The sequence below is a fragment of the Penicillium psychrosexuale genome (genome assembly GCF_028828465.1).
Source record: "Penicillium psychrosexuale strain IBT 29551 chromosome Unknown utg000004l, whole genome shotgun sequence".
NCBI classification, from domain to species: Eukaryota; Fungi; Ascomycota; class Eurotiomycetes; order Eurotiales; family Aspergillaceae; genus Penicillium; species Penicillium psychrosexuale.
This window is the reverse complement of record NW_026643189.1, coordinates 4,562,872-4,586,552: the sequence shown is the minus strand read 5'-3', so window position 1 is coordinate 4,586,552 and position 23,681 is coordinate 4,562,872. Positions and strand designations below refer to the sequence as shown.

The 23,681-nt window shown below is 50.0% G+C and overlaps 8 protein-coding genes across 8 annotated transcripts; 3 read left to right on the top strand and 5 right to left on the bottom strand.

The window, feature by feature from the left end:
- Positions 1-903: 903 nt before the first annotated feature.
- Positions 904-1,920, bottom strand: N7518_007618 (NRDE family protein; the record flags this gene model as incomplete). The annotated part of the gene is made up of 2 exons (XM_057188545.1): positions 904-1,806; positions 1,855-1,920. 2 exons carry the CDS (start codon positions 1,918-1,920, stop codon positions 904-906), a joined length of 969 nt encoding a protein of 322 aa, XP_057040248.1.
- Positions 1,921-2,526: 606 nt separating this feature from the next.
- On the top strand, positions 2,527-3,621 carry N7518_007617 (HVA22/TB2/DP1 family protein; the record flags this gene model as incomplete). The annotated part of the gene is made up of 3 exons (XM_057188544.1): positions 2,527-2,555; positions 2,620-2,769; positions 2,826-3,621. 3 exons carry the CDS (start codon positions 2,527-2,529, stop codon positions 3,619-3,621), a joined length of 975 nt encoding a protein of 324 aa, XP_057040247.1.
- A 657-nt stretch (positions 3,622-4,278) lies between these two features.
- Positions 4,279-9,617, top strand: N7518_007616 (putative eukaryotic translation initiation factor subunit eIF-4F; the record flags this gene model as incomplete). The annotated part of the gene is given in 9 exon segments (XM_057188543.1): positions 4,279-4,292; positions 4,369-4,414; positions 4,760-5,413; positions 5,550-6,599; positions 6,614-8,464; positions 8,521-8,841; positions 8,904-8,987; positions 9,041-9,411; positions 9,467-9,617. The coding sequence occupies 9 exon segments, from the start codon at positions 4,279-4,281 to the stop codon at positions 9,615-9,617; spliced, it is 4,542 nt and encodes a 1,513-aa protein (XP_057040246.1).
- Positions 9,618-10,977: 1,360 nt separating this feature from the next.
- N7518_007615 (universal stress protein) lies at positions 10,978-12,488 on the bottom strand (the record flags this gene model as incomplete). Its single annotated transcript, XM_057188542.1, has 3 exons — positions 10,978-11,694; positions 11,747-12,137; positions 12,187-12,488. 3 exons carry the CDS (start codon positions 12,486-12,488, stop codon positions 10,978-10,980), a joined length of 1,410 nt encoding a protein of 469 aa, XP_057040245.1.
- A 1,969-nt stretch (positions 12,489-14,457) lies between these two features.
- On the bottom strand, positions 14,458-15,264 carry N7518_007614 (uncharacterized protein; the record flags this gene model as incomplete). Its single annotated transcript, XM_057188541.1, has 1 exon — positions 14,458-15,264. One exon carries the CDS (start codon positions 15,262-15,264, stop codon positions 14,458-14,460), a length of 807 nt encoding a protein of 268 aa, XP_057040244.1.
- Positions 15,265-17,702: 2,438 nt separating this feature from the next.
- On the top strand, positions 17,703-18,100 carry N7518_007613 (uncharacterized protein; the record flags this gene model as incomplete). The annotated part of the gene is made up of 2 exons (XM_057188540.1): positions 17,703-17,929; positions 18,019-18,100. 2 exons carry the CDS (start codon positions 17,703-17,705, stop codon positions 18,098-18,100), a joined length of 309 nt encoding a protein of 102 aa, XP_057040243.1.
- Positions 18,101-18,677: 577 nt separating this feature from the next.
- Positions 18,678-19,370, bottom strand: N7518_007612 (uncharacterized protein; the record flags this gene model as incomplete). The annotated part of the gene is made up of 2 exons (XM_057188539.1): positions 18,678-19,283; positions 19,344-19,370. The coding sequence occupies 2 exons, from the start codon at positions 19,368-19,370 to the stop codon at positions 18,678-18,680; spliced, it is 633 nt and encodes a 210-aa protein (XP_057040242.1).
- Positions 19,371-20,507: 1,137 nt separating this feature from the next.
- Positions 20,508-22,880, bottom strand: N7518_007611 (S53 family peptidase; the record flags this gene model as incomplete). The annotated part of the gene is made up of 8 exons (XM_057188538.1): positions 20,508-20,580; positions 20,634-20,776; positions 20,834-21,465; positions 21,518-21,608; positions 21,658-21,775; positions 21,827-22,294; positions 22,346-22,609; positions 22,672-22,880. The coding sequence occupies 8 exons, from the start codon at positions 22,878-22,880 to the stop codon at positions 20,508-20,510; spliced, it is 1,998 nt and encodes a 665-aa protein (XP_057040241.1).
- Between the last annotated feature and the right edge of the window lie 801 nt (positions 22,881-23,681).

The window sequence follows — 23,681 nt, the reverse complement described above, 5'->3', positions numbered from 1 at the left end:
TCAACCGTACTTTGCAGCCGCCCCTAATTTCTTATGGTTTGGACTTGAATGCAAATAAATTAGACCTGATGTTCCAATTTGTTTTCTAATTCATCAGGAAAGTTACAGGAGTTATGCTGTTTTGTGACCAGCAGTGCCGGCAGTATATAAGGGGTACCCTTGGCGAAAACCAACTGTACATGTTGGGATGAGATCGATCGTCGAGAACGTTTCATACTTCGATCCAATTGATAGAAATCGAGTGAATTGTACCATTTTATCTCCGTGTACGTATCTCAGGCAAAAAAGGGTCCCAAATATGTCAGTAGAAACAACATATAAAGTAGTCAATGTATACAAAGGCAGGGACAATGTATTGATCTTTAATGCTCTATTTGACTGCTATCTTTTTTCCCCTCTCCTATAAAACGAGAGGATACAAAGTCAGAGGCTATCAAGAGGAGCCCTACGATTCGAAATGTTCGCGTTACATGGGATTCGAACACCAACATGTGGACACGTGACTTCCCAAAAGCGTAATTCTACGAGAGAAGGGTAGAAACGCGCGCACCCTGTAGCCCTAATAAAGGATCTGTAAAAGAAAAAAAAAATAGGTAGCTTCTCTTTGATTGAGCGTGTCATCCTTAGTGCAGGGGCCATGCTAATCTTCTCTGTATATTTTCATTTGACCATATGCCCCGAAGGGCGAAAAGTTATCCTTAAAGTTTATTATAACCTCCATTTTGGGCAAAAAACTACCGCCTACTTATTTTGTCAAAGCATCTTACAGGTTTTGATTGGATGGCTACAGGTGGCTTGTCACGTGAAATGGTAGGCTCGGACTGAATTGCATCCATTAGTTAATGAGTTAAGTGATTACCAATGAGTTATGAGGTCTAAGCATGTCCCCAAGCTTAGACGAAGCTACTCTGTGATGTTAAATTCAAATGAATAATCACCTTGACCGATCGGCACAGGCTTCGCGTCATTGTCATACAGCGTTCTTTCAAAATATCGCACCCGTCCATCCGGTCGTGCCAGGAGAACAGTTTGTTTCTGTGTCCCATATGATCCACAGGTAAACCTCTGGTTCGGGGCCCCATTTGCCGGGGTGTAGATCTCATCCTCTACCTGCGCTGCAGCGATATCCTCTGCATCTTGATCAGGATCATTTGGAGTACCGATGCGCGGAACGAAGATGGTCTTGTGCAGATGTTGAATGTATGTCTCAATTGTGGCCTCCTTCTCTGGCAGTCGTGGCAGGCCATCAGTGCTGAGGACCTGCAGCAGACGATCAATCAATGCCTCCTCGTCCTCCGCGTCTCCCTTTTGCACATGCTCATTAATAGCAGCCTCCATCAACTGCTCCCCATTAATAATCTTGGGCCAGGTTCTGTCATCAAAGCTTGTGTTGCTGAGCCCACGTGTCTGGTTCTTCTCAGTTGCCACCCAGGTGATCTGATCCATGTCCGTGGAACGGTTGGAGACAATGGCCAAGGGCTCGTTGATACGTCCACACACCAGACTGAACCCCCCCACCTGTCTTACTTCTGGGTTGGCCACGATGCTTTGCACAAACTCTTCGGTATCCTCCCGCTTGTCGGTGGACCCGATCAACCAGTTGTTGACGATGGCTCCCCGGCTGTAGATTCCGATGGCTGCGCTGGTGGAGTCCTCACGGTAGTTGGTAAGAACTGCTACCTTTCCCTGCCTGGTGACACCCATCCAGGTGCCTTGTGTAGGTCGGGCTAGGTCTCGTGAGCCGAGGACATGTGAGGATGGCCCTAGCCACCAGCCTGGCGAAGATGTTGGACGATGGAGGAATTCCTAGATATGGTAAGCTTGTGGTTCACCGCTTAGAGTGGCAATACTTACATCTCTGTTGTTGATTATGATCAACGAGTATTCCGGGTGGGAAGTTGAGATTAATGCGATACACATAGTTTGAGTTTCCGAGGTCCTAGTTGAACTGGCGGGGAATAAGAGGATTCACGAATTTAACAACGGTGTGTATAAGATGGAGTAGAAGCAAAGGTTCTAGCGAAACAGGAAATCCTGGAAGAGAAAGAGGAACGGGCCATAACACGTAGGAACTAAGGCATCTCGGGTGATTGGGCCACTCGTTGCTTGTACCTCGGGCTTGTCCCTCGTGTAGCGTATGCACCTAAGTCTTGGAGTCTTAAAAAGCCCTCAAATATGGCAAGATATATATTGTCTCAAAACATATGAATGACTGAATTATTATGGCACCTCAGAAGCAAAAAGTGTTTCGCGTGACGTCAACACACATCCGTTGATTCTTGGGGAAATGCAAGCGGTCACGTCTGTCATGGAGTTATCGTGAAGTGATTTACGCGTACTATTAATATAGTTCTTATTCTTTGATTTCTGCTTTCAAGCATCGGATACCCCTAAATTATCTTTGTTGCCTTATTCTCCTCTTTTTTGTCCGACTTCAGGCGTTAGTCTCAGATCAGCGGGGCTGAAGACTTAAAATATCCCCAGTGACTTTCTTTTTTCACATCTTCAATTCACCCAGGCTTCATCATGTTTGGAATCTTTGCGGACTTATTGTCGTAAGTTCAAAGCATATACCGCGAAAAGAAGAGATCCGTAAGCTAACGCATAGCTATCTGATAGCTCCGTCATCACGATCCTCTTCCCCGTCTTTGCTTCCTACAAGGCTCTCCGTTCCTCTGACCCCTCGCAACTCGCACCATGGCTGATGTACTGGGTGGTGCTTTCAGTCATTCTGCTGGCTGAATCCTGGACATTTTTTATCATCGGATGGTATAGTTCAACCCCGCTCCGGCTCAAGATCACAAGCTAATGACTCAATTATCTAGGTTCCCATTCTACAGCTGGATCCGCCTCGGTTTCATGTCTTATCTCGTTCTTCCCCAGACGCAAGGGGCTCGCTTACTGTACCAAGACTACGTGGATCCGTTCTTGACACACCATGAGCGGGGGATCGAAGAGATGATCGGCCGCACCCATGAGCGGGCCAAGGCACTGGGTCTTCAATACTTCTACAAAGCCATCGACTTTGTCCGGCAGAGAGTCCTGGGTCTACCTCCGCAGCGCCCGACACCCCCTCAGCCAGGTGCCGCTTCCTACGCGCAGTCGCTACTATCGCGGTTCAACATCCCCGTCGCAGGAGGAGCTGGGGCGCCCCCCAACACAACTGATTGGTACTCTCTTTTCAGTGCGGCTGTGGGCTCAGTTACCACTGGCAAGTCTCGGGAAGTGCGGGACGAGGAACTTTCCGCCAGTGGCACTCTCCTCCAGCGCCAGCTGCAGTCTATGTCTGGAACCGAGAAGGCTCAATTTATTTCCTCGCAGCGAGAGGTGCTAGATTACCTTCGGTCAACTCTAACACAAGAGGAGCAGAGCACTCCTCGTGGTGGGCTCGAGGCTGATGACCTTGCCTATGGCGTGCCGTTGCGCAAGAATCGCAGCGAAAACTCCTTCGAGGTTGTTGATGTGGATCTAGGAAGTCGCCCGGAACAAAAGACTAGTGGATGGACATCTGGTTGGTTCGGCAACGAGCAAGATTCCTCGGGCTCATCTGGTACTGACTTCGCTGCACGGGCTGTCGATGAGATTGCCCGATCGCGCACAACCGGGCACGACCGATCTTGAGAGTCTGACCGCGGAGAATGTCCCGCTTTTCAACAGGGGTCCAGATAGAATAAGAAAACCAAAATAGAACTTGAACACTTTGCTCTTGCTGAGAGATAGGGATGAGAGACATGATGGATGTTTCCGGGTTGTTTTCTGCCTTGCTAAAAAATAGTTGAATTGAAACTTGAATTGAAAGCTCAAATATCACTAAGAACAGCCGAGGATGTCAAGCCGAATCCCTCCGGTCGGAGGAATAGCCTTGCATGGAAGTGTTCACGCAGATGCACTGCAAGGACGGGGACGGGGAGACGGGGAAGTATTTGATATATCCCTATGCTTGGTGTGTTGAGTCAGGGGTGCATAGGAATAAGATAGGAGATCTAATAGGATCTGCGAGATATACAGAGCATAGTACGTTATGTATCTAAAGTACCTTGTATAGTTCGATGTAGATGTACTTCGTCGATGTAGATATAGTATGGGTCAATAGTGGCAAATGGGGCAAATGGGGCTGATGGGGGCATGTAGAGGGTCTAGAGGAATAAAGAAACACTCAGAGTCATTAACGAGAAGAGTCATGTCTAGTATTGAACCCTATAGCCCATACGATATGCGTTGAGGCCGTATAGATACTATCTATACTCATGTACTAACCCATGTAGATCTCTTTGTAACATGTGGGTGGCGTTGTAGACGTTATTCTCGACCTTTTCCACTTTGCTCTCACTTTTCTTTTGAACATTTCATCAAGACCTTTTTTTCTAGAGATTCTCGCGAGAATCCATCCCATAAAACACATTCACATCCAAAGGTACGTTGGTCGAGCCGGGACGCACTCTCGTTCTGCCCTTTCGTTTTCCACAAACCCGAATATTTTTTTCCCGTGAATTTTTTCCCTCCCACCAACCTTCTACCCTTTGAAATAACCCTTTAACACATAACACTGTCGACCAAAACGCTGCTCTTGCTGCGTACCTGGTCTTCTGTGTCACTGGAAACTCGCTTTCCTTATTTCAAATCAAGTTTCATCCCTTTAACAACCTGCAGCTAGGTTTGGATGTGGCCTTGTTACGCCTCCGCGTACTGACATCACCTCGTCTTTTTTTCTCTCTCTCACCTTCCTCCATCGCCCTTTTCGCCCTCTCCGCGCGTTTAGACGTACAACCTGTCTAATGAGCTCGAACCCTCCTCAGTCGGGCAACCAAGGACAAAGCACCGCTACTCCCGTCGCTTCGACCCAGCCCGCATCCTCTACCCCCTGGCTGCCCAGGCGCCAGCCAGATCTTACGCCAACGCAACTAAGAAGTCCGCGACGGACTCAACCGCCGTACCCGTCACCGTGGGCGGTTCAGCGCAACATGGGCAGTCGAGCTCCGTATCTGTGAACGGCAAACCCATGCAAAAGCAATCTCAACAGTCTGCCTCTTCTGGCGTGACCATCGTCAATGGAGCCCCCTCTGCTTCGGCTGCTTCCTCCGGGGACCACTCTCGCAAGCCATCTGTGACCATCACCTCGAGCGGGACCTCCGGCTACATGCCCAACGGCGGTGGCCCGGCCAGTCGGCCCAACAGCCTTCAGTTCGGATTCCAGCAGAGTTCTCCCAACATGGGTGCTCCCGCTGTGCCCGCCTCCAACCAGCAAGCTGGACTTGGTGCTCCTTCCACAAACCCGCGGATTACGTCTCCTCAGACTTCTCCCTCGCCTATTCCCCAGCCCGCATCCAGCGGCGGCCGCCCACCTCCATCGACTTACCAGGCACAAGGAAATGTGCCCAACTTCGGTAGCTTCGGAGAATCGGCTGATGCTAACGTAAGTGTCTCTACTCCTTCCCTCTTGAGTGATCCCGGTGTACACAGCGTGACACCACCCGTGCGCGACCTTTTCAAGTCCTTGTTATCGTGTTTTCGACCTGGTTTTGCTCACATAGATGTGTTCGATTTCACAGGCACACGGTGCTCAGCACTTGCGTCGCGAGTCCTCCCAATCCACCCACAGCGATATGAGCAACCACATGGGCAACCGCTCAAGCTACCAAGGCGGTCGCGGTCGCGGATACTCCCAGCCCGGCTACCAGGGACAGCAGATGCCCTACTCCCCTAACCCCGGTTTCCGACAGACCCCCAATCAGCCGCGAGGCGGTCCTAACATGGGTCCCCAGTTTCACGGCTCGAACCAGGCCCGTCCTTTGGCCCCCTACCCGAACTCGCCTCACCAAGCCAACCGCAGCCCTGCCTTGGCCAATGTTAACCCTACCACTCCCCAGATGAACCAGGTTCCGATGGCACACCCCCAGATGCCTCAGCAACCGTACGGTTACGGTCAACACATGGGCCCCCAAGCTGTGAGATCCCCCCCTTCTCGTTCTTCCCAGGACCCCTGGCGTCGTCCCCAAAGGAACCTTTCCAGCTCTTGGAGGCGCAAAGACAACCCTACATACTCTCCCGAGTGCCCCGTGGACCTTGCGCCTGAAAGTGGCCAGTTCGAACAGATTCTAACATTGGTCAAATTTCAACAGTCATTCCCCAACACATACGATCCCAACTACGCTGGTTACTACAACCCGAATGGTGGTTACTACATGGGACCCCCGTCCCCCCAACCTCGTACTGCCGGCATGCCCTACAATCCTCAGTACATGGGACAGCAGTTCCCTAACCCCATGCCTCAGGCGACGCCACTTTCGCGTACCCCCTCTCAAGTATCTACCGATCGTCCAGGTTCGAGCCTCGGTCAGGGACCGGCAGCCACTGGCCCTGCTGTCGCCGGCCACACCCACACTGGCAGCCGCGCATCCAACAGCCCCGCTCCCAAGCCTCACTTCATTATTCCCTCGGCGAAGAAGAGCCCAATCATCATCAAGGACCCTAACAGCGGCTCAGTCAAGACCTTCGAAAAGAACCCCGCCTCCCCTGCTCGTGCCACCCCTTCGCCCGTGAAGCTCACTCCTCCTACATCCACCCCCCTCCTCGCACTGGCAGCGCGTCTGAGCACACTCGTACCGAGAACAAGGTGAAGACCGATGAAGAGAAGAAGCAAGAGTTGAAGGATGCCGTTCGCCTGAAGATCCAGCAGGACGAAGCTGCTCAAAAGCAGCGTCTGGCTGATGAGGCTTCTCGCAAGACCGCTGAAGCTGCGCCGGCTGCTGCCAAGAAGGATGATACTGAATCTGCCCGTGCTGCTATTGAAGATCTTAGCATTAAAGATAAGGCCGCTCCCGTCGAGGAACCCAAGAAGGTGGAGGCTGCTACAGAATCAAAGGCTGCTGCCCCTGCTGAAGAGCCCAAGAAGGCTCCTGCTCCTGCTCCTGCTCCTGCTCCTGCCCCTGCCCCTGCCCCTGCCCCTGCCCCTGCAGATGATGATGAGATCGACTTTGATGCCATCGAGCGTGAAATGGCCGAGATTGAAGCCAAGGAGCGCGCCGCCGAGGAAGACTACAACCGCGCAAAGCAAGCTAAAAAGGAAGAAGCCGAACGCAAGGAGCGTGAGGAACTTGAGAACTACGAGGCCAACATGAAGAAGGCCGAAGCTGAGGCTGAGGCTCGCGAGGTTGCCCGCGAGAACGCCGCCCGTGTCGGTGGTGAAGCGGCCGCCAAGGAAGACACCAAGGATGCGTTTGCCTCGCTCAAGAAGGGTGGCTACACTGCCACTGAGTCTTCTACGCCTGCCGACAGCGGTGCTGCCACTCCTGTTTCGTCCGACATGGGCCCGCCAGCCAAGCCTGCCAGTGCTATTCCTAAGAAGCCCGTTGGTCTCAAGCTTGATACCCCCAAGCCCACCGAGCCCCTGCAAGCAACCGCAGGCATGAAGTCTTTGCAGAATGCCAAGTTCCTGAAAGACCTCAGCAAGATCACTTACCCCTCATCCATCACCCCTCCCAACGCCGCTATGAACGCTGCTGCGCCCGAAGGCCGCAAGTTCCACTACGACCGGGACTTCCTGCTGCAATTCCAGGCCGCCTTTAAGGACAAGATTTCCTTAGACTGGGACGCCCGTCTGCGGGACACAGTCGGTGACCCATCTGGATCCCAGTCTGCCCGCACTCCTGGCTTAGGTAGCCGCGGTCCCTCTCGCAACGGCACCATGGGTCCTACTACCTTCCCCGTCATGGGCAACTTCAACACAGGCCGACCTGGCCAGATGCCCGCTATGGGCAGCGGATCACTGACCGGCCGCAGTGCGTCCGCCTTTCCATTCGGACGGGGCGGTGGTCCTGGTAGCATGGCTATTGGAAACATTCGCCAAAACTCTGCCGGTGTTCCTCCTCGTGGCAACTCAAGCAAGGGTCCCCGCAACGACAGCCGACAGAATAAGAATAAGCACGGCGGCCGACAGGATGAGGCACAAAACAAATCGATGCCTCTTACCGCTGGCATGGATCTGAAGGCGATTCAAACCACCGCGACTGGCTGGAAGCCTCGCAGTGTTGGCCAAAACGCTGGCGCTGGTCCCGCCCCTGGTGGTGACGGCTACTTGGCACCGGATGTCGTGCAGCGCAAGGTCAAGGCTGCTCTTAACAAGATGACCCCGGAGAAGTTTGACCGTATCTCTGGTCAGATCCTCGAGATTGTTTCCCAGTCCAAGGATGAGTCCGACGGCCGCACCCTGCGCCAGGTCATCCAACTCACATTTGAGAAGGCTACTGATGAGGCTCACTGGGCTCCCATGTACGCCAAGTTCTGTAAGAGCATGCTGGAGAGCATGAGCCCAGAAATTAAGGATGAGAACATTCGTGACAGAAATGGCACAGTTGTTGCTGGTGGAAGTTTGTTCCGCAAGTACCTGCTCAACCGCTGCCAAGAAGAGTTCGAGCGTGGCTGGAAGACTAACCTGCCTAATAAGCCTGAGGGCACTACTGAAGAGGTATGTCGATCTATATCTCAACGTCATTTTTCCCGTATACTAATAACCGACCACAGGTTGCAATGATGTCTGAAGAATACTACATCGCTGCCGCCGCTAAGCGTCGTGGTCTTGGTCTTGTCAAGTTCATTGGTGAACTTTACAAGCTTGGCATGCTCACAGAGCGTATCATGCACGAGTGTGTTAAGAAGCTTGTGGACTATGAGGGTATTCCCGATGAAGCCGAGGTCGAGAGTTTGACCAGTCTGCTGCGCACCATCGGTGCCAGCCTCGATGCCTCTGAGAAGGGTCCTGCCATGATGGACGCCTACTTTACTCGCATCAACCTGATGGTTGAGACACCTAATCTGCCCAGCCGTCTTCGTTTCATGCTTCTAGTAAGTTTATCTCTATCTCTTCGTCTTGTGAGGGGGAAATAGAAGACTAACATGGTTCTTAGGATATTATTGATCTGCGTGCCGCACGCTGGAACTCTAAGGATGCCGATAAGGGTCCTCAGACCATTGTTGAGATCCGTGAGGCTGTAAGTAACCTTTATTGCTATGTTCCAATGTCTCTCACTAACTCTTGAAACAGGCTGCCCGTGCACAGCAAGCTGCTGAAGCTGAGCGCCAGCGCCAGTCCAGCAACCGTGGAGGCGGTGGCCGCATCCCCATGGGTCGCGGTGACGCCCGCGGTTTCGGATACGGAAACCAAGCCCCTCCTCCCGATTATGCCTCTAGCAAGGTTGGCACCGACGATCTCCGCCGCCTGCGTTCGACTCGCAACACCAACCAGCCTATGTCATTCGGTCCATCCAGCCTACTCGGCTCGCGTACCAACAGCGGCCGCAAGAACCTCGGTCCCGGTGGTAGCCTGGTCCGTGGTAGTGACGACAGCGCTGCCAGCAGCCGCAACGGCACTAGCGGCAGCAAGAAGGAAGACAACTCTTCTATGAATGCTTTCAGGTATGCAACCCCTAACCCTTTCCTGCAAAAATCCTCATGCTAATACCCTTTCCAGTGCGCTTGCTGCCCTTGAAGATCGGGATAACATGGCTACCTCGCCACCGTCAAACCCTGCATCCCCGATGCTCACTAAGTCGCAGCCCGCGGCAGCGGAGCGTCGTCCCTCAAAAACCCTATCTGTCAAGGACGGAGAATCCACAGCATAGAGAGTCCTTAGGAGTTAATGATCAACGCTTTCCATTTTCTTGGTTCACAAAAAGATTTCCTCATTTTCGTCATGTCCATCTTGTTCTTTCCCCGTGAGGGAAGCCATGCGCCTTTGTTCTTAATCGGTCACAGTCCTCGCTTTGCATTTTCCGACTGGTCGGTTATCCCCTAGGACTTGTTTTTTCACGCTTTATCACGGCTGGTTTTTACTTTTTTGAACTTCTTTCGAAAAAGAGACCCAATTCATAGTGTACAATCTTGACATCTTTTTCAATTCTTATTCTTGTTTCTTATTCTTGCTTTCTCCTTCTTTTCTTTCCATTGAATCGAGAGATGGGTGTGGTCCGTGGAGCTGTGCTTGAGAGTAGGACTTTGCTTTGCAATTGGACTTGCTCAATCACTTCTATTTCATAATTCTTGTCTTTCTTTTTTTCCCCATATGCAACTCGCGTAGGGGTGGGAACTGACGAGAGATTGATGATGACAGTGATGAAGGGGTTGCTGTGTTGCTCTCTTTTCCTCTTCCTCCTTTCTTGTGCTTTGCATATTCTCTTCGCTCTTGTTCTTGCTCTTGCACTTGCACTTTGCTCGTCCTTGTCCTCGTCCTTTTTTTCCCAATACCCGGAGCTCCACTCAACTTTAGTGTGATTGAATGAATGCTTCGCCTTCTGGCTACTTCTAATCTTTCCTTTATGACTATTGAGATACTCGTAGAGTTATGTACTAGGCATGACTATAGACTTGGAAATCTCAACTAACAATATAGCATAGATCGGTGCCTGGACTTACTTGGGTAAACTACGACGAGAATAGTCGGTGGCTTATATTAGTAGTGTTTTTAAATCTTTTGATAAACAATTCTCCCGTGTTGGTATTGTAGAATAATAAGAAGAAGAACTATCCGCAGGCAATAGAATATCCACAGTGAACAAAGTGTATAGTATGAATATTGACTACGAGTACACAGGTAGTTTACAGGAGATCTGCACATCTATGGGATTAAGCAATCAATGTCTATGCATCCATTTAGCGAATTCAGGCTGTAGGCACAAGAGGGAGAGAAATACACATGGCCAGAACATGTGCCCTGTCTAACCAGGTCGGAACATATCTTAAAAACCATAAGTGATGAGGGTATTGAGCTGAGGTATAACTGTCAGTCCAGTCGCGAATTGACGTGGTTCCTGACGTTCATTATTCTGTTCGAGGGAGAGAGGCGCTAGAAGTAGCATGAGTGGAAAGGGATGGTTCGTATGCATCGTGGGTATCTGAGAAAGCGCGATGATGTAATGTATGGCGCGAACACGAGCGAAATGGGAGAAATGGGGATAAAGAGCCGCCGCGGAGCAAGCAATGCTGTCAGGATTCAGATCCCTTCTTGTTGTCGTCTTCATCGTTGTTCTCTGACACTTCAATCATCGGGATTGACACGGGATTCTTGCTTGAATCGGAAGGCTCGTTCGCCTCTGGCTTGTCAGCCTCGGGAGTGGGGTCTGGCACAGGAGACTCGAGTTGATCGGGTGGAGTAGGTGAGGCCACGGTGCTCTCTAGCAAAGGAGATGGCTGAGCACTGTTGCCAGCAACGACGCTCTCCTGGGAGCTATCTGCTGAACTTGCAACACCCGGACTCGCCATAACCACTGCATCCAGTGAGTTCCGAATCGGATAAGTTGAGTCGGAGTCATCGTGGCTAACGCTACTACGGTCTGAGACCGACAAAGAACTGCGCGAGGCCGTATTCGAGTATGATGCAGGGAGTCCGAGTGCCTCTGCCACTGCTGCCTCCTCGTCTGGCAGCTTCGAAGTGCTGCTATCGTTGCTAGCACTGGCGCCGAATATCTGACTGCCGCGCTGTTCGCTCATTTCCAGGATATGGTTGTAGCTGCGTCGTGTTGGGTCTGCACGGCGCTTTTTCTTCTTCTTTTCGCGCTTCGTTGAAGGCCGAACGACTATCACCGGGATGGGGGATTGCTGGAGACAGTATTTGGAGACGGAGCCTGGGAGCAGACTGTGCACTCCTTTCAAGTTGCGTCCTCGTGTACCGACGACAAGCATTGCAGGCTCGTATATGCGGATCTAGGAATTGTTAGATTGTTAGGAGGCAACAACGGGGTTCTTGGAAGCTTACCATGCGTTGGAGGATGCTCTCAACTTTGCCCACGGCAAGTTCCAGGACCAAGCTGATGGCCTTCTCATTCTGGCTGTTCTTCCGAATCACCTGCTCAAATAGCTTCTCGGCCTCTTCGCGGTACTTTCGCTCTTCGATTCCAGCGTCGCTGGCTATGCTCGAGTCCTTCTCCACCGCCCGAAGACAGACGATCTCGTCCCCGTCATCCACCAGCTCGTCAATGAGCCATTCGAGGGCGAACTCGGAGTAGTCGTTCTGGTCCGTTCCGCACAAAAAGGTCCTGCTACGACGCGTGCACTGGTAGCCTTTGTGTTTGTAGTTTAATGTGAGGGAGAAGTCGGTCGCATCGAAATTGTCGAACGTGTCAAAAGAGACGCCTCGCTCGTAGGTTCTGCCATATATTAGTACAGGCCATTTCAGTGTCTTTGAGGGGAGCATACTTCGGTGGCGGTGGAGACGGCCCTCGATTCAATTGGGCAGCTTTATGTTCGCGTTCCTTTTCCTCCAATAGTTCCCTCGATGGGGTATCCCCGTATGACAGTCGCTTCTCCTTGAAGCTCGACGGGCGACTAGGCAACTGAGCCTCTGCAATGCTAAACTGGATCGATCTCCGTTGGTTCTTGGGCTTATCCTCACTGGAGAGGCCACGGGTATGACTAGACCCAGCTGAGATCGTATGATCTCCGAGTTCAGGTCGCTCTACAGACTCAGATGAGACTGTAGGAGAAGTTGGCGCAGACATCAAGAAGTTGATCTTTGGTGTGATGTAAAGAAACAGGGGTATAATAAGTCTATTGGTTTGCGTGGGTCGTGTGTTGACGTAAATGACGAAAGACCAGTACGTATCAGCGGCCGCGCGGTTGTTGGGGGTTCCACAGGACCAAGCAGGGTTTTGGGATCATGTTTTGGAGTTCTTTCAATATAAACTAGGAAGGTTGATCACCACGAGTCATCGTGCTCGCGCGGAATGACGGATGCAGCGAGGGGTCAACCGTCAGGGCGGTTCAGGGCGGTGATCATTTATCGATAGCGGGAGCCCTGCGCGCGAGCTTTATTGTGCTTATGTAATCCCAGCTTGGGTCCACCTGGGCACGTGTCCACGGGTCCGGTGATTGACATAACCCTATAATGACTGAAGGTTCATTTGTGTTAACTATGTTGTACATAGGGATGCCAAAGAGGCGATATTTAGTGCCCAATTTTTCTTTCCAAAGCCTCAGCTACTGAGTAGAGCTCGAAGAAACCTTTTCCACGTGTTATAAAGGGAAGTTCTCAATCGCGGCAGCTTTGACAATCTGTATGATTCTCAGCTGTTTTACGATTGGAGATGATCTTTTGGGTGTTTTGACTCTTGTGACATTATGAGCGTGTCATGAACGTGTCATGAACCTTTTTGCTTTCTTTCCTTCTTCAAGGCTAAGGTTGTTTCACGTGAGAAGGATGGTCGCAACACAAACAAAGACCAGTGGTTCGTTATGTCATTGGGAAGCATGAAGGTTCAGAGTTGAAGTGAGCAATATATGTAGCTGTGAATGATCTACATTGGTATCAATCTAATTTGCCGTACTCCGTACAGAGACCAGGTTTATTTAGGATAAGAAGAGAAAGGACCAACCTACTATATTAAGTAAATTCCATAGCAATCATACTCCATACCTGATATCCCCCATTCCCGCCACCCGTGGACTTCCAAGGTCCTGATATGAAAGCTGACTAATTTCAATATCAGGGTCTTACCAGCAACTATGTAAACTGCCAGATAACGGAAAGTGCTGCCAGATAGGGGAAGAAGATCTATTGAGCGCCCAACCAATAAAAGCGCCCAACAGCGGAGCATACCCGAAACACCCCCAGCCTCAAGATTCCCCCCACTAGCCCAATCTGACTCCCCCTGCCTTACCTCTAACAAAGCCAAGGGACCCATTCGAAGCAAAAAGAAGCGATGGAAAAAAGAAACGAGACAAGACCCAGCCCCTTCGTAACCCACTCCCGTGGAGAACACGTCCTGAATGATGAGCTAGTAAAATCCTTCAGCTGACTAGCAACCTGTCGCAGCGCCCTATGCCGACCTAGCCGCGATGATCTCACGTCTTGGCTCTGATCTATCTCTCTTATCCGGCGGTGAAGATCATGGCGTGCTGGCCGCCACTTCTATTTGGCTGGAAACGGATTCGGCGCGCTCGGGGCGTGGATCGACGTGGTCACATGCGCGATTCTGCCGGTTTTGGGGATTTGCTGTACTACGCCGAAGGTACGCAATATGGAGACTAAGGGAGTACGTGGAAAATGTTGAGGATTTTGGAATTTTTATTGGAATTTTTTTTTTGTGGGGGAAGTGAAGACACTTGGTTTGTGTGTACATTGGTTGGGCTCACAATGGCTTCCCCCGTGTTTCAACGATCCAATGCAGTCTCGACCTTTCCAGGGAGAGCTGGATGTTGGGCCACCATCACAGATAGCCGGGGATGTAAGAAAAATATAATAAATGTCCATGTGACATGAGAACAATGAGATGTCCAAAGATGGAGATTCGCCAAAACGCGACCGACAGAAAACGCCAGGAAATAGAAAATAGATGAGATGTCAATTATAAATTCGCTCCAAAAAGTATCGTCATAGAAAGCATCAGGGTATCACGTATGTATCGCTGGATGATGGTACACAAGGCAGAGAGAGGGGTCGTAACGGAGTGGATATATGAGGGATCGAGCTTAATCAATAAGCCTCGATGATGGTCTGCTCTTGTGCACCAAAATACCCCCCTGCTCAAAGAGATGGGGTTGATCAGAGTTCGCCAAGGTAATAGCCGTAGTAGTAGGCTCCTTTTCATGAAATGACTCCAGCGTCGGCTGGAGCGGGGAAGGCGGCGTCGCCTCGTCCTCGGAGTCTCCATCCAAGTCAACGAGGAGCTCGGGTGGTGATTGTCGGGATGATGAGCGAGTCAAGCTCAGCTCGTCCAAATCATCCGCTTCGTCGTACTCAAAGTCTGAGTCTGTGTCATCGTCGTCGTCATCCTCCTCTAGTAGGTCCTCGAAGTGAGCCACGGGAGATGGTGCGCGGCGGCGGGGAGGAGTGTTGATGATGAACTCGGACTCGTCGTAGTCGGAGTCGTCGCTGAGTTCAGAGTCCACATCGGACGCATCCTCCGGATCCCAGTCTTCCTCGGGCTCTTCGACCACGGTCGAGGCCCACTGGACATGTTGCCGAGAGGAAGGAGCAGGGGCAGAAGCCTTGGTGGCTCCGCTGACGGTCTGGTTGAACCAGCGTTCTTGTTCACGCTCAGCATCGGCGAGATCGTACATCAGTGAGTCGAGGAGGTTGGCGTGGCCGACGAGCAGACGCAGGTCGTGGTCCGCCCGGGAAGCTTCACGAGTGAGCTTCTTCCGGGCGGTATGAGCGAGGTAGTATGTTTGAGTGATGCTCATTTTCTTATCTTGACGGCGACGGAGGAGAGAATCGAAGTAGGGTGAGGATTCGGAGGAGGGGCTGGGGGATTTGGAGGTAGAAGAAGAGTCCATGGTGGGCCAGACGAGCTTTTTCAGGGATATTGGGTATGACTCTTTGGTGACTCAATTAGGCGTCATCCAGTCACAGTGGATCGTTTTGAGGCGGTGTGATATAAGGGAGAAAGTCGGTGTTAGATTGGGTTCGGTATACATGAAATTATAGACAGGTCAAGTTGTGATTTCCAAGGGGGACCAGATCGATAGTGTAGCGGGTTTAAAAAGGGAATCTCAGATATCAGAAACACCTGGACAAGAGGTTTATATTTAATCTGACAAGGCAGCGTTTTCTTTTTTTCTTTTTTCCTTTTTTTTCTTAGTCCGATCGACCCGATCGACCCGAAACGGACTTTACGGATGACGAGAGATCCACCGGAAATAAATGGAGAAAAGGTATACGCCGAGCCCGAGTAAATGAGTAATGCACTGGTCGCTTCCAAGGTTCCCTGGGATTTCTAGATCCTCACCGCTACGTTACACTTTGTACGTATACGTACTTTAGACATTGACAGTAAATATTGATTAGTATTCAATGCTTACAATTTAAATCTAATCCTTAACTAACTAGTGAGGTTAATACAGTGAGTCATCTAAAGCGGCACTCGGATGACCAATTCGCCGTTCTGGTCCGCATCGGAGGATGAAAAAACCGATCGGAGTTTCGGTCGCACCTCTGCCGTTTAAATTGATTTGAATTTCTTTTCCTTAATTCCTAATTCCTAATTCCATTATTTCCTATTCAGGTTATATGTACCTCTGCGACCTAGGGCTAGGTGCTAGTTTACCAGGTACTCTGTTGATTACTGATATAACAACAAGGTTCCCACGATCCTTGGAACCCAGCTTGGATTACAGAGCATTCGATTTCTAATCGCAGCACACGCCAAATCATATCATCTTCGATACGATCTGACAATTGCTGACAACTGCTTTGACCCCGCGACGTGTCAACATCCTATCTAGCATGGAGGCTCTTGGAAACCTTGGAAGCCAAGCCACATTGCTCCGTATGCGTATTCTGTGTTATGCAACACTACCCCTCGCCTGTGTTCTGTCCCCCTAGACGAGTACGACATGTGCCCAGCCTTGGCAGGATTGAGTAGCATTCCCCAGGAATTCGTGATTGACCAGGAATCCATGTCCGAGGAGGTACGGAGTACGGAGCAGTGTTGTGGGGAACATACAGGAGGTCCTGACTAATGATTGGCAAGAATTGGCGCATCTCATTGGTCCCCACACGAAATCTGCTCAAGCCTCACACTGCGCCCTGCAAGGAGGGGGTGAGATTAGGTATTTCTCGCCTCGCGATACAGGCACAATGTACATTCCTTACTCCGTCCAGCATACTTGGCCCTCATAGCGTGTTTGGCGTATCGCACAGACTCCAACCCTGCCAAGGTGAGGTCCTGTTTTTCAGATGGCAGCCTTGGGCTTGTCCAGGGCGATCTTGGCGGCTTAGGTAAGATCCATGCGGATATCACCGAGCCAAGATCCGAATCCACGGATGCGGCTTTCTGATGACATAAGCACTCAAATGCCACCTGGCCTGGTGGTTCGCTCGCAGAGCTTCCCTTTTAATCTCCACTTGAGTCTTGATATAGCCCTACGGACTAGCCGAATACGAAGGTCCCAATACATATTGATCTGGCCTGATTGTTTCACTTTAACTCTAGGCTGCTCTTATGTCTTAGGCTACCATATCATGCAATCTTTTCTCAATTTTCCATCAATATCAATCTACTCTGAAAATTACCCAATTAGGAAATGGTGAGGTCAACAGGTCGATCCAGCCACAGGCCAGAACAATTCAATTCAAGGTCTATGTGGTGGGGATGGATCGGGCGGAGATCAATACAATAGTCGTCATCATACTTTTACTTTTATTGAAACGCCAATAATCGACAGCGGATCCTCGGCTTTTTGTTGATTCTCCGAGATCCACTGTGCTTGACGAGTATCATAGTATGACATCTAAGGACTTGACATCTAAGGACTTGGACTTCGGCAATTTCTTATCTGTTATTTATTGCCGAGAGATATGATTCTTTGATGTCTATTAGAAGTAGATTGCTAAAATAGATCTTGAGGTGGATTGCCAATTGTCTAGGCAGTCGAGATGGTTGGGTTGAGATGATGTGGACGACAACACATTACGACCTGATATAATACCCACCAATCAAAGTCTAGGACGTGTGTATCTTGCGGCTGATAATGATATGCATAACATACGTTGTATGCACATAATTTCACCTTAATAACCACTTCATAATTTATGCACACAATCTTCATTAATAAACAGTGCACAAACATAAAATTATCCCACCTAATTAGGTAATGTACCTGGAGGCGACCAAATTCCTCCGATCCTCGGCAAAACTCCATCCGCCCAGGCAAACTCCGTATCCGAGTTCCGTCCCAGGGGTGGATCGTGCACTGTGCACACCTTCTATAACATGCTTCAAGCCTTCCCCAATGCACGTCGCCAGTTCACGCTAGAGCTCTGGCTTTGTTCACGTCGGCTATCACCTTCATTCACGGGTGATCGACACGTGCAAAAGACGCATGTGACTCGATCTCGGGACTCCGTTGCCGGTGCCGGAATGGATCTTCGTCCACCGCTAGATCGAGGTTTGCTGGCTATGCGGCACATGGCCACGGGGCTGGCCGGATGGAATGGTCCGTGTGGATTCACTACAGTTTGTACGGAGTAACTAGAGGTCCTCGCCTCGTGACTCATGGCTTTTTTTTTTTTTCTAGTCCGTCATACAGGTCGCTTAGCGGGTTCCGAGCTGCCATGGGGATTCTCGTTCAAGGGTCCATTCGAGCTGAGCTGTCGGCCGCTCGGATATAGCTCGGGCTTTGTTAGTTGGTTATTTAATTAATCATTTATGATTGTGCGCTCTGATCATCTTCAGCTTGTGAATTCTAGAACAAAAAACCACGTACATGTCCGGAAAAAGTATAGGATAGCGAGGTGGGTAAGGCCAAAGTCAGGGAAACAAATTTCCAGGGCAAGATGGACGCTTTGATCAATCTCTGGCCTCTTTGTGCCTGTGGAGACACCCGTTTATCATTTGATGTAGGGCAGTCATGGCACGTGACAGCGATCTATATCTACATAGCAGGTCCTACGTGAATATGAATACCATAGGTATACAGATTACAGAGCACTAAAGTAGAAGAAAAACATTCATTCGTGAGAACTGACGAATAGGTGAAAGTCAAGTGACGCCTAAGCAACGCCTAAGCGTCGCTTCAGCAACGACTGGACGAGACATCCAGCGCCACTTCGGCAACGCCTAGACGCCGCTTAGGCGCCACAGGCCACAGACTCGAGCCGGACTCGAACCGGACTCCAGCGAGCCCCAGCGCTTGCAGAGTCAACAGCAAGGCGCATCCCACCCTCGCCTTCAAGCCTTCAAGGCTCCTCACTCCAGGTACACATTCTGGACCATCTCATTGCCGAGATGATCGATAACAGAGACCGAATTGACGGGGTCCATGATCCGGAGATCAGCATAAGCGAGGGCCCGGTCAATGGTGGTGTCAATGTTGTACAAGTCGCTGGCGTAGCCATGGAAGCGAAGCTTGTGAATAGCGGCCTTGATCCAGGTGACGCAGTTCTGGACAGGCTCAGCCCCCTTAATGGGCAGGGGGACAGAACGAAGAAGGATCTTGATGCTGTCGGGGCCGACTCCATCGTTGACCTCGCCGATTGCCATGCGGATAAGGAGGGAGTCGCAGGAAGCCGGGTGAACGTTGTTCTTGACGCGGTAGGTCCATTGGTAATCGGGGTTGAGGTCGCGTCGGTACACTGGGTCGGGCGAGGCTCCGTCAGTCACGTCGAAGGCGTAGTAGCGGTTGTTTGGCGCATCGAAGAGGAGGATGGCCCAGTGGTAAGCAGAGAAGCCTAGGCGTCGGCGGTATTCGCCAAGAGAGAGCTCGCCGCGGTGGTAGACTGCCAGGAAGACTTGGTATATTCTGGTGCCTGGGGGACTCAGAATAGCTCCACGCTCGACGGGGGCATCGCTGAACTATGTGGATACTTTTGTTAGTTGCCATTCTGAGCTTCAGTTTGGATGGATCAGACTCACAGGAAGTTCAATTGGAAACATTGCCATGTTGCTCAGAATTTGCACGGTTGTGTGGGATGGGAGATGGTTGAGGGTTTGTTTACTGGCTTTTCTCAGGTCGAGCACTTGAGCGGGCACATGAGCGAGCACCTGAGCAGGAACCCCTCTCAGCTTTTATTGCCCTTTCTGGCTACCGCCTGAATGCCATTGTCAATTGCAATCGAATCGTCGGTGCCTGACCAAGATGTCTATCTGAGACCGCCAGCCTATTGATAATTGTGGCGACCAGAAACGGGGATTTATTCAATTTTATATCGCGGGTTTATAGATATCTGAAGCTATACAAATGCCGGCGCACGGACCATCCGATATAGATCGAGGCGGCCCGTCCCCTTCGATCCAACCATAAAAGACCGAAGCTACAAATAGTAAATTAGATCAATTTAATAGTTTGATTGATTAAAACAAATGAGCGACAAGTAAAATAGTTATATTTCAATCTAAAATGAGCACTAGCTCTAGGTATGTGGTGGATAAGACGATAGTCTGATATTTGCGACACCCTGGCACAAACATACAATCACACTTTGGGATTGTATAAATGCTGGCAACTCTGGTTATTGAAAAGAAGATAAATCACTTGTATTCTTTCAAATGTTCTAAAGCCATGCATATAGTGAACGAGCGACACACAATTCTTTCGTGAATATCCTAGGTGACCAAAACACAGATAGAAGTTGGCTGAATATATTCTCTTGCCGTAGAACAGTAACCTATGTACATTGGTCTATTTTTTAAATTCAATAATAGGAATGCGATAAGACTTTCTTTCAGAATTGAGGTAACTTCCCGATAAGACATGGGCCAGTCTCTGGCTACATATAGAAAAGTCGCTGGTCCTTGGTATACATCTAAAAGACATCTCGAGAGAATATCTGAAAACACATCGAAGTGCTCTGACACATATATAGGAGATACCTAGGTCGCTGAGCTGTATAAACAATCTGCTCAAGCATCTCATTTATATAGACATAAAGAGCAAAAATAACAAAAGCAGGGCAGTCTGGACATGAGGATCACAGAGAAATCCCAATGTCACGCCTGCCTGAAATAACTTGGTACTTGATGTCAAAGTGATCAGTACCTGGTATGCAAGTCTGTTACACAGGCTCTGCCCTTATCCACCTAAGGCAGAGACAAGAACAAATTCTTCAACTTGGGATAGTTAGGTGTGCCCAATCCAGTAACGGGGTCCCATCTGTATAGTACGTCAGTAAAAAGCCGATAGCCAACGTGGAAAATTGCACTCACCCTGGAATAGCGCTGAAGCCGTCCGAGTCACATCCAGCACTGGTGCCGTTGGTGATATCGTTAAGAACCTCCGGGTGAGCGTAGAGCACAGGGTTCACGAAACCAACAGGGCGCTTGCCCCTGGCAAGACGTTCTTCGTTGATCTACCAAGAGCATATCCATTAGCACAGTCGACAAACAAGTTCAAATTCCCGACTTACCAAATTCAGAACCGAAGCGAACAATGGCGATGCCAAACTAGCGCCATAGAAGTGGTGCAGCGCTCCATTGGTGTAAGCAGGGAACAAGGCGCCATTGGCCGACACATCGGGATAAGCACGGCCAATACGGTTGTAGAGACCCTTTGTCTTGTTAAGGTTGACTTCGAACTCGGAGTAGTAGGGGTAAGTCAGCTTGGCCTTCTTGAAGTACTTCTCCACGGCTTTCCTCTGGTACAAAGGCTGCGGGAAGTAGTTGGAGAAGCCACCCGAGCTGCTGAAGTTGGCGGCAGTGCCGCCCAGGTTAGCGTGCATCACGCTCTCGGCATCGTTGACGGTCTGGTCCGCGTAGAGCATGGTGCCTCCGACGGAGGTCACGTAGGGGCAGTTGGAGGGGTATTGGGGGTTGAAGATCTTTCCCTCGGGTCCCAGGCATCCGTTGGCACTTCCGTCGCCGTGGAAGGAGGCGACTCCGTAGTCGCCAGAGGCGAATAGGATGGAGTGGCCCTGCAGGCCGAGCTTCAGGAACTCATTGCATTGGCGCTTGGTGTAGGCGACGGGGAGATCGGCTTCGGCTTGTCCGTAGGAGGCGCTGATGACGTTTGTGGGCTTGTACACACCGCATTGAAGCTTGCCTTTTTTATGTGAGCGATCAGATCAGTCTGTTTGGTGGAAATTGTATATTACCCTTGTAGCCACCAGGTTGGGGGTTGGGATAGACTGCGTCGATATCAGGGTTGTCGCCCTTTTCACCGAAGGCACTGTATGTGCAGTATGACTGAAATTGTTAGCAATATGCATTTAATCTCCAGTAGAATATAACATACACCATCGAGAGCGTCAAGGAAAGTGTTGAACAGGTTGGTGGTCGCAACCTCTTGCGGTTCATAAATTTGGTCATCAACCTGGTAAAGAGTCACGGACTGGGGGTAGATAAGGGCATAACTGGCGATATTAGCAAAGAGCAGAGAAGCAAGTAGAAAAAACTGTACTTACGCCATGTCAATATCAATATCCGATTCACCAGAATTCAGCGGGCTGTAATCAGGCACCGAGAAGTTGGCACCATCAATCAAGGCAGGGATGGGGTAAGTGCCCTGAGGGATCCAAGGAGCATAGGCTTTGTAGTACAGATCAATATCCGACTTGGCAAAGTAGTCACCCTGCTCGTAGAGACCAAGCGAGTTGCCCTTCTTTGCCTTGGTGGCATTTGGGATCTTGTACAAAGCCTTGATGCAGGCCGGAGTCATGTTAGTTCCGCATGTCTGGAGATCCGCAGGAAGTGACTTCGCCTTCTCGGGGATAACCGTGTTGATAGAGTCATCAATTCCCACAGGTGTGCCCTTGGAATGAACCAAATGCGACGCTCGCTTCTCCTTGGTGGTCTTCTTGACGATGGGGCTGAGCTTGACACCCGGAGTAATATAGTCAATGTGCGCCTGGATATGCTCAGGGACGTGGTACCTAACACTGTTAAAAGAGTCCAAGATGGTTAGAAGCAGCAAGAAGACTCACTCCTCACAGCCAATCTTGATGCTGGAAGTGCTGGCATGCTCATGTTCATAGAACTCAGCCTTGAACAGATCCTCCACTTCATGCGCATAGGCATCAAAGGCCAACCATCCCTTGTTATCGGAGTGTACAATCCGGGACTCATGAATCCCAGAAGCTTCAAGCCAGCGACGAATAGATTCCACAGAATCCTTCGAAGGAGCAAACAAATCATGAACTTCCTCCGCAGTCCAATATTGTCCATATTTGGGAGAGCTGGGGTCGGAACTATACAAATATTAGTGATTAGGATATACCATGAGAACAAGACACATAAAAAAACAACATACACAGCCATGAGGTACTCATCACCCTTCTCCAAATTGTTCTGAGTAAGACCAATGCGCACAGGCAACACGGAATCACGCTTGATGCGCTCGCCTTTCACCCAATCCACATGCTCGCTTCGCTTCTCATGCAAGACATGCTTCACCGGTGCTGGGACGGCTCCAGAAAGAGCTACGATCGCCAGAGCGACACAAACTTGGCGTACGAGCATCTTGAGAAACAAATGGAGCTGTGGTGATACTCGGCTATCTGGGATGGGGAATTTCCCCCTGATATATGTACACACGGGGCAGCTAATCGCAATGTTGTGATTGCAACCCTAATTTCCGGACTGCGATGGCGAAAAAAGCACTAATTAAGATTAGCAGATCTGATTGGATATATCTCTTAGTAGCTGCATGAAGTTTGAGACAAAATCCGGAATTCAACCGGCACTAGAGATCAATGCCCCTGGCATAACGACTTCGATATCTCTGCGCGGGATAGCTTAAGAGCGCAGGTGGTAATTTATAGGTCTTATTCTGCCAATTTCTGATAATATTACTTGGTATTTCTTGGTAGTTTCTTGGTGATTCCTTGGTGATTCCTTAGTTATTGCTTGGTCATTGCTTGGTGTTTTTGTCTTATCTCAAGAGGGGTGCTAGGCTAGTTCGATGAGAACGGACGCTACAACGGAGTTCCGACGGAGAAATCCATCGATGTAGCAACAATTCATTTGGGGCTGAACTTAGCGAGAAGTCAGGAGATCCAATGGGAGAATATGTAAAAGTTGTTCAGAATTTAGGATTCTTCGTGAAAAAGAAAACAATCTCGATTCCGGGCGTCAAACCCTAAATGCGACATGGACCGGAGTCTTAGAGTCGAAGGAACTTCTCAGGAGTTATTGTAACGGAGTTATTGTAACTGACTACTATGTGCCATCTGTATTCAAAATATGTGTATAAATTTATCTAAATCAAAAGGAAAAACCTGACATCATCATCATATCGAATATCAATCACAGTGGAAACCA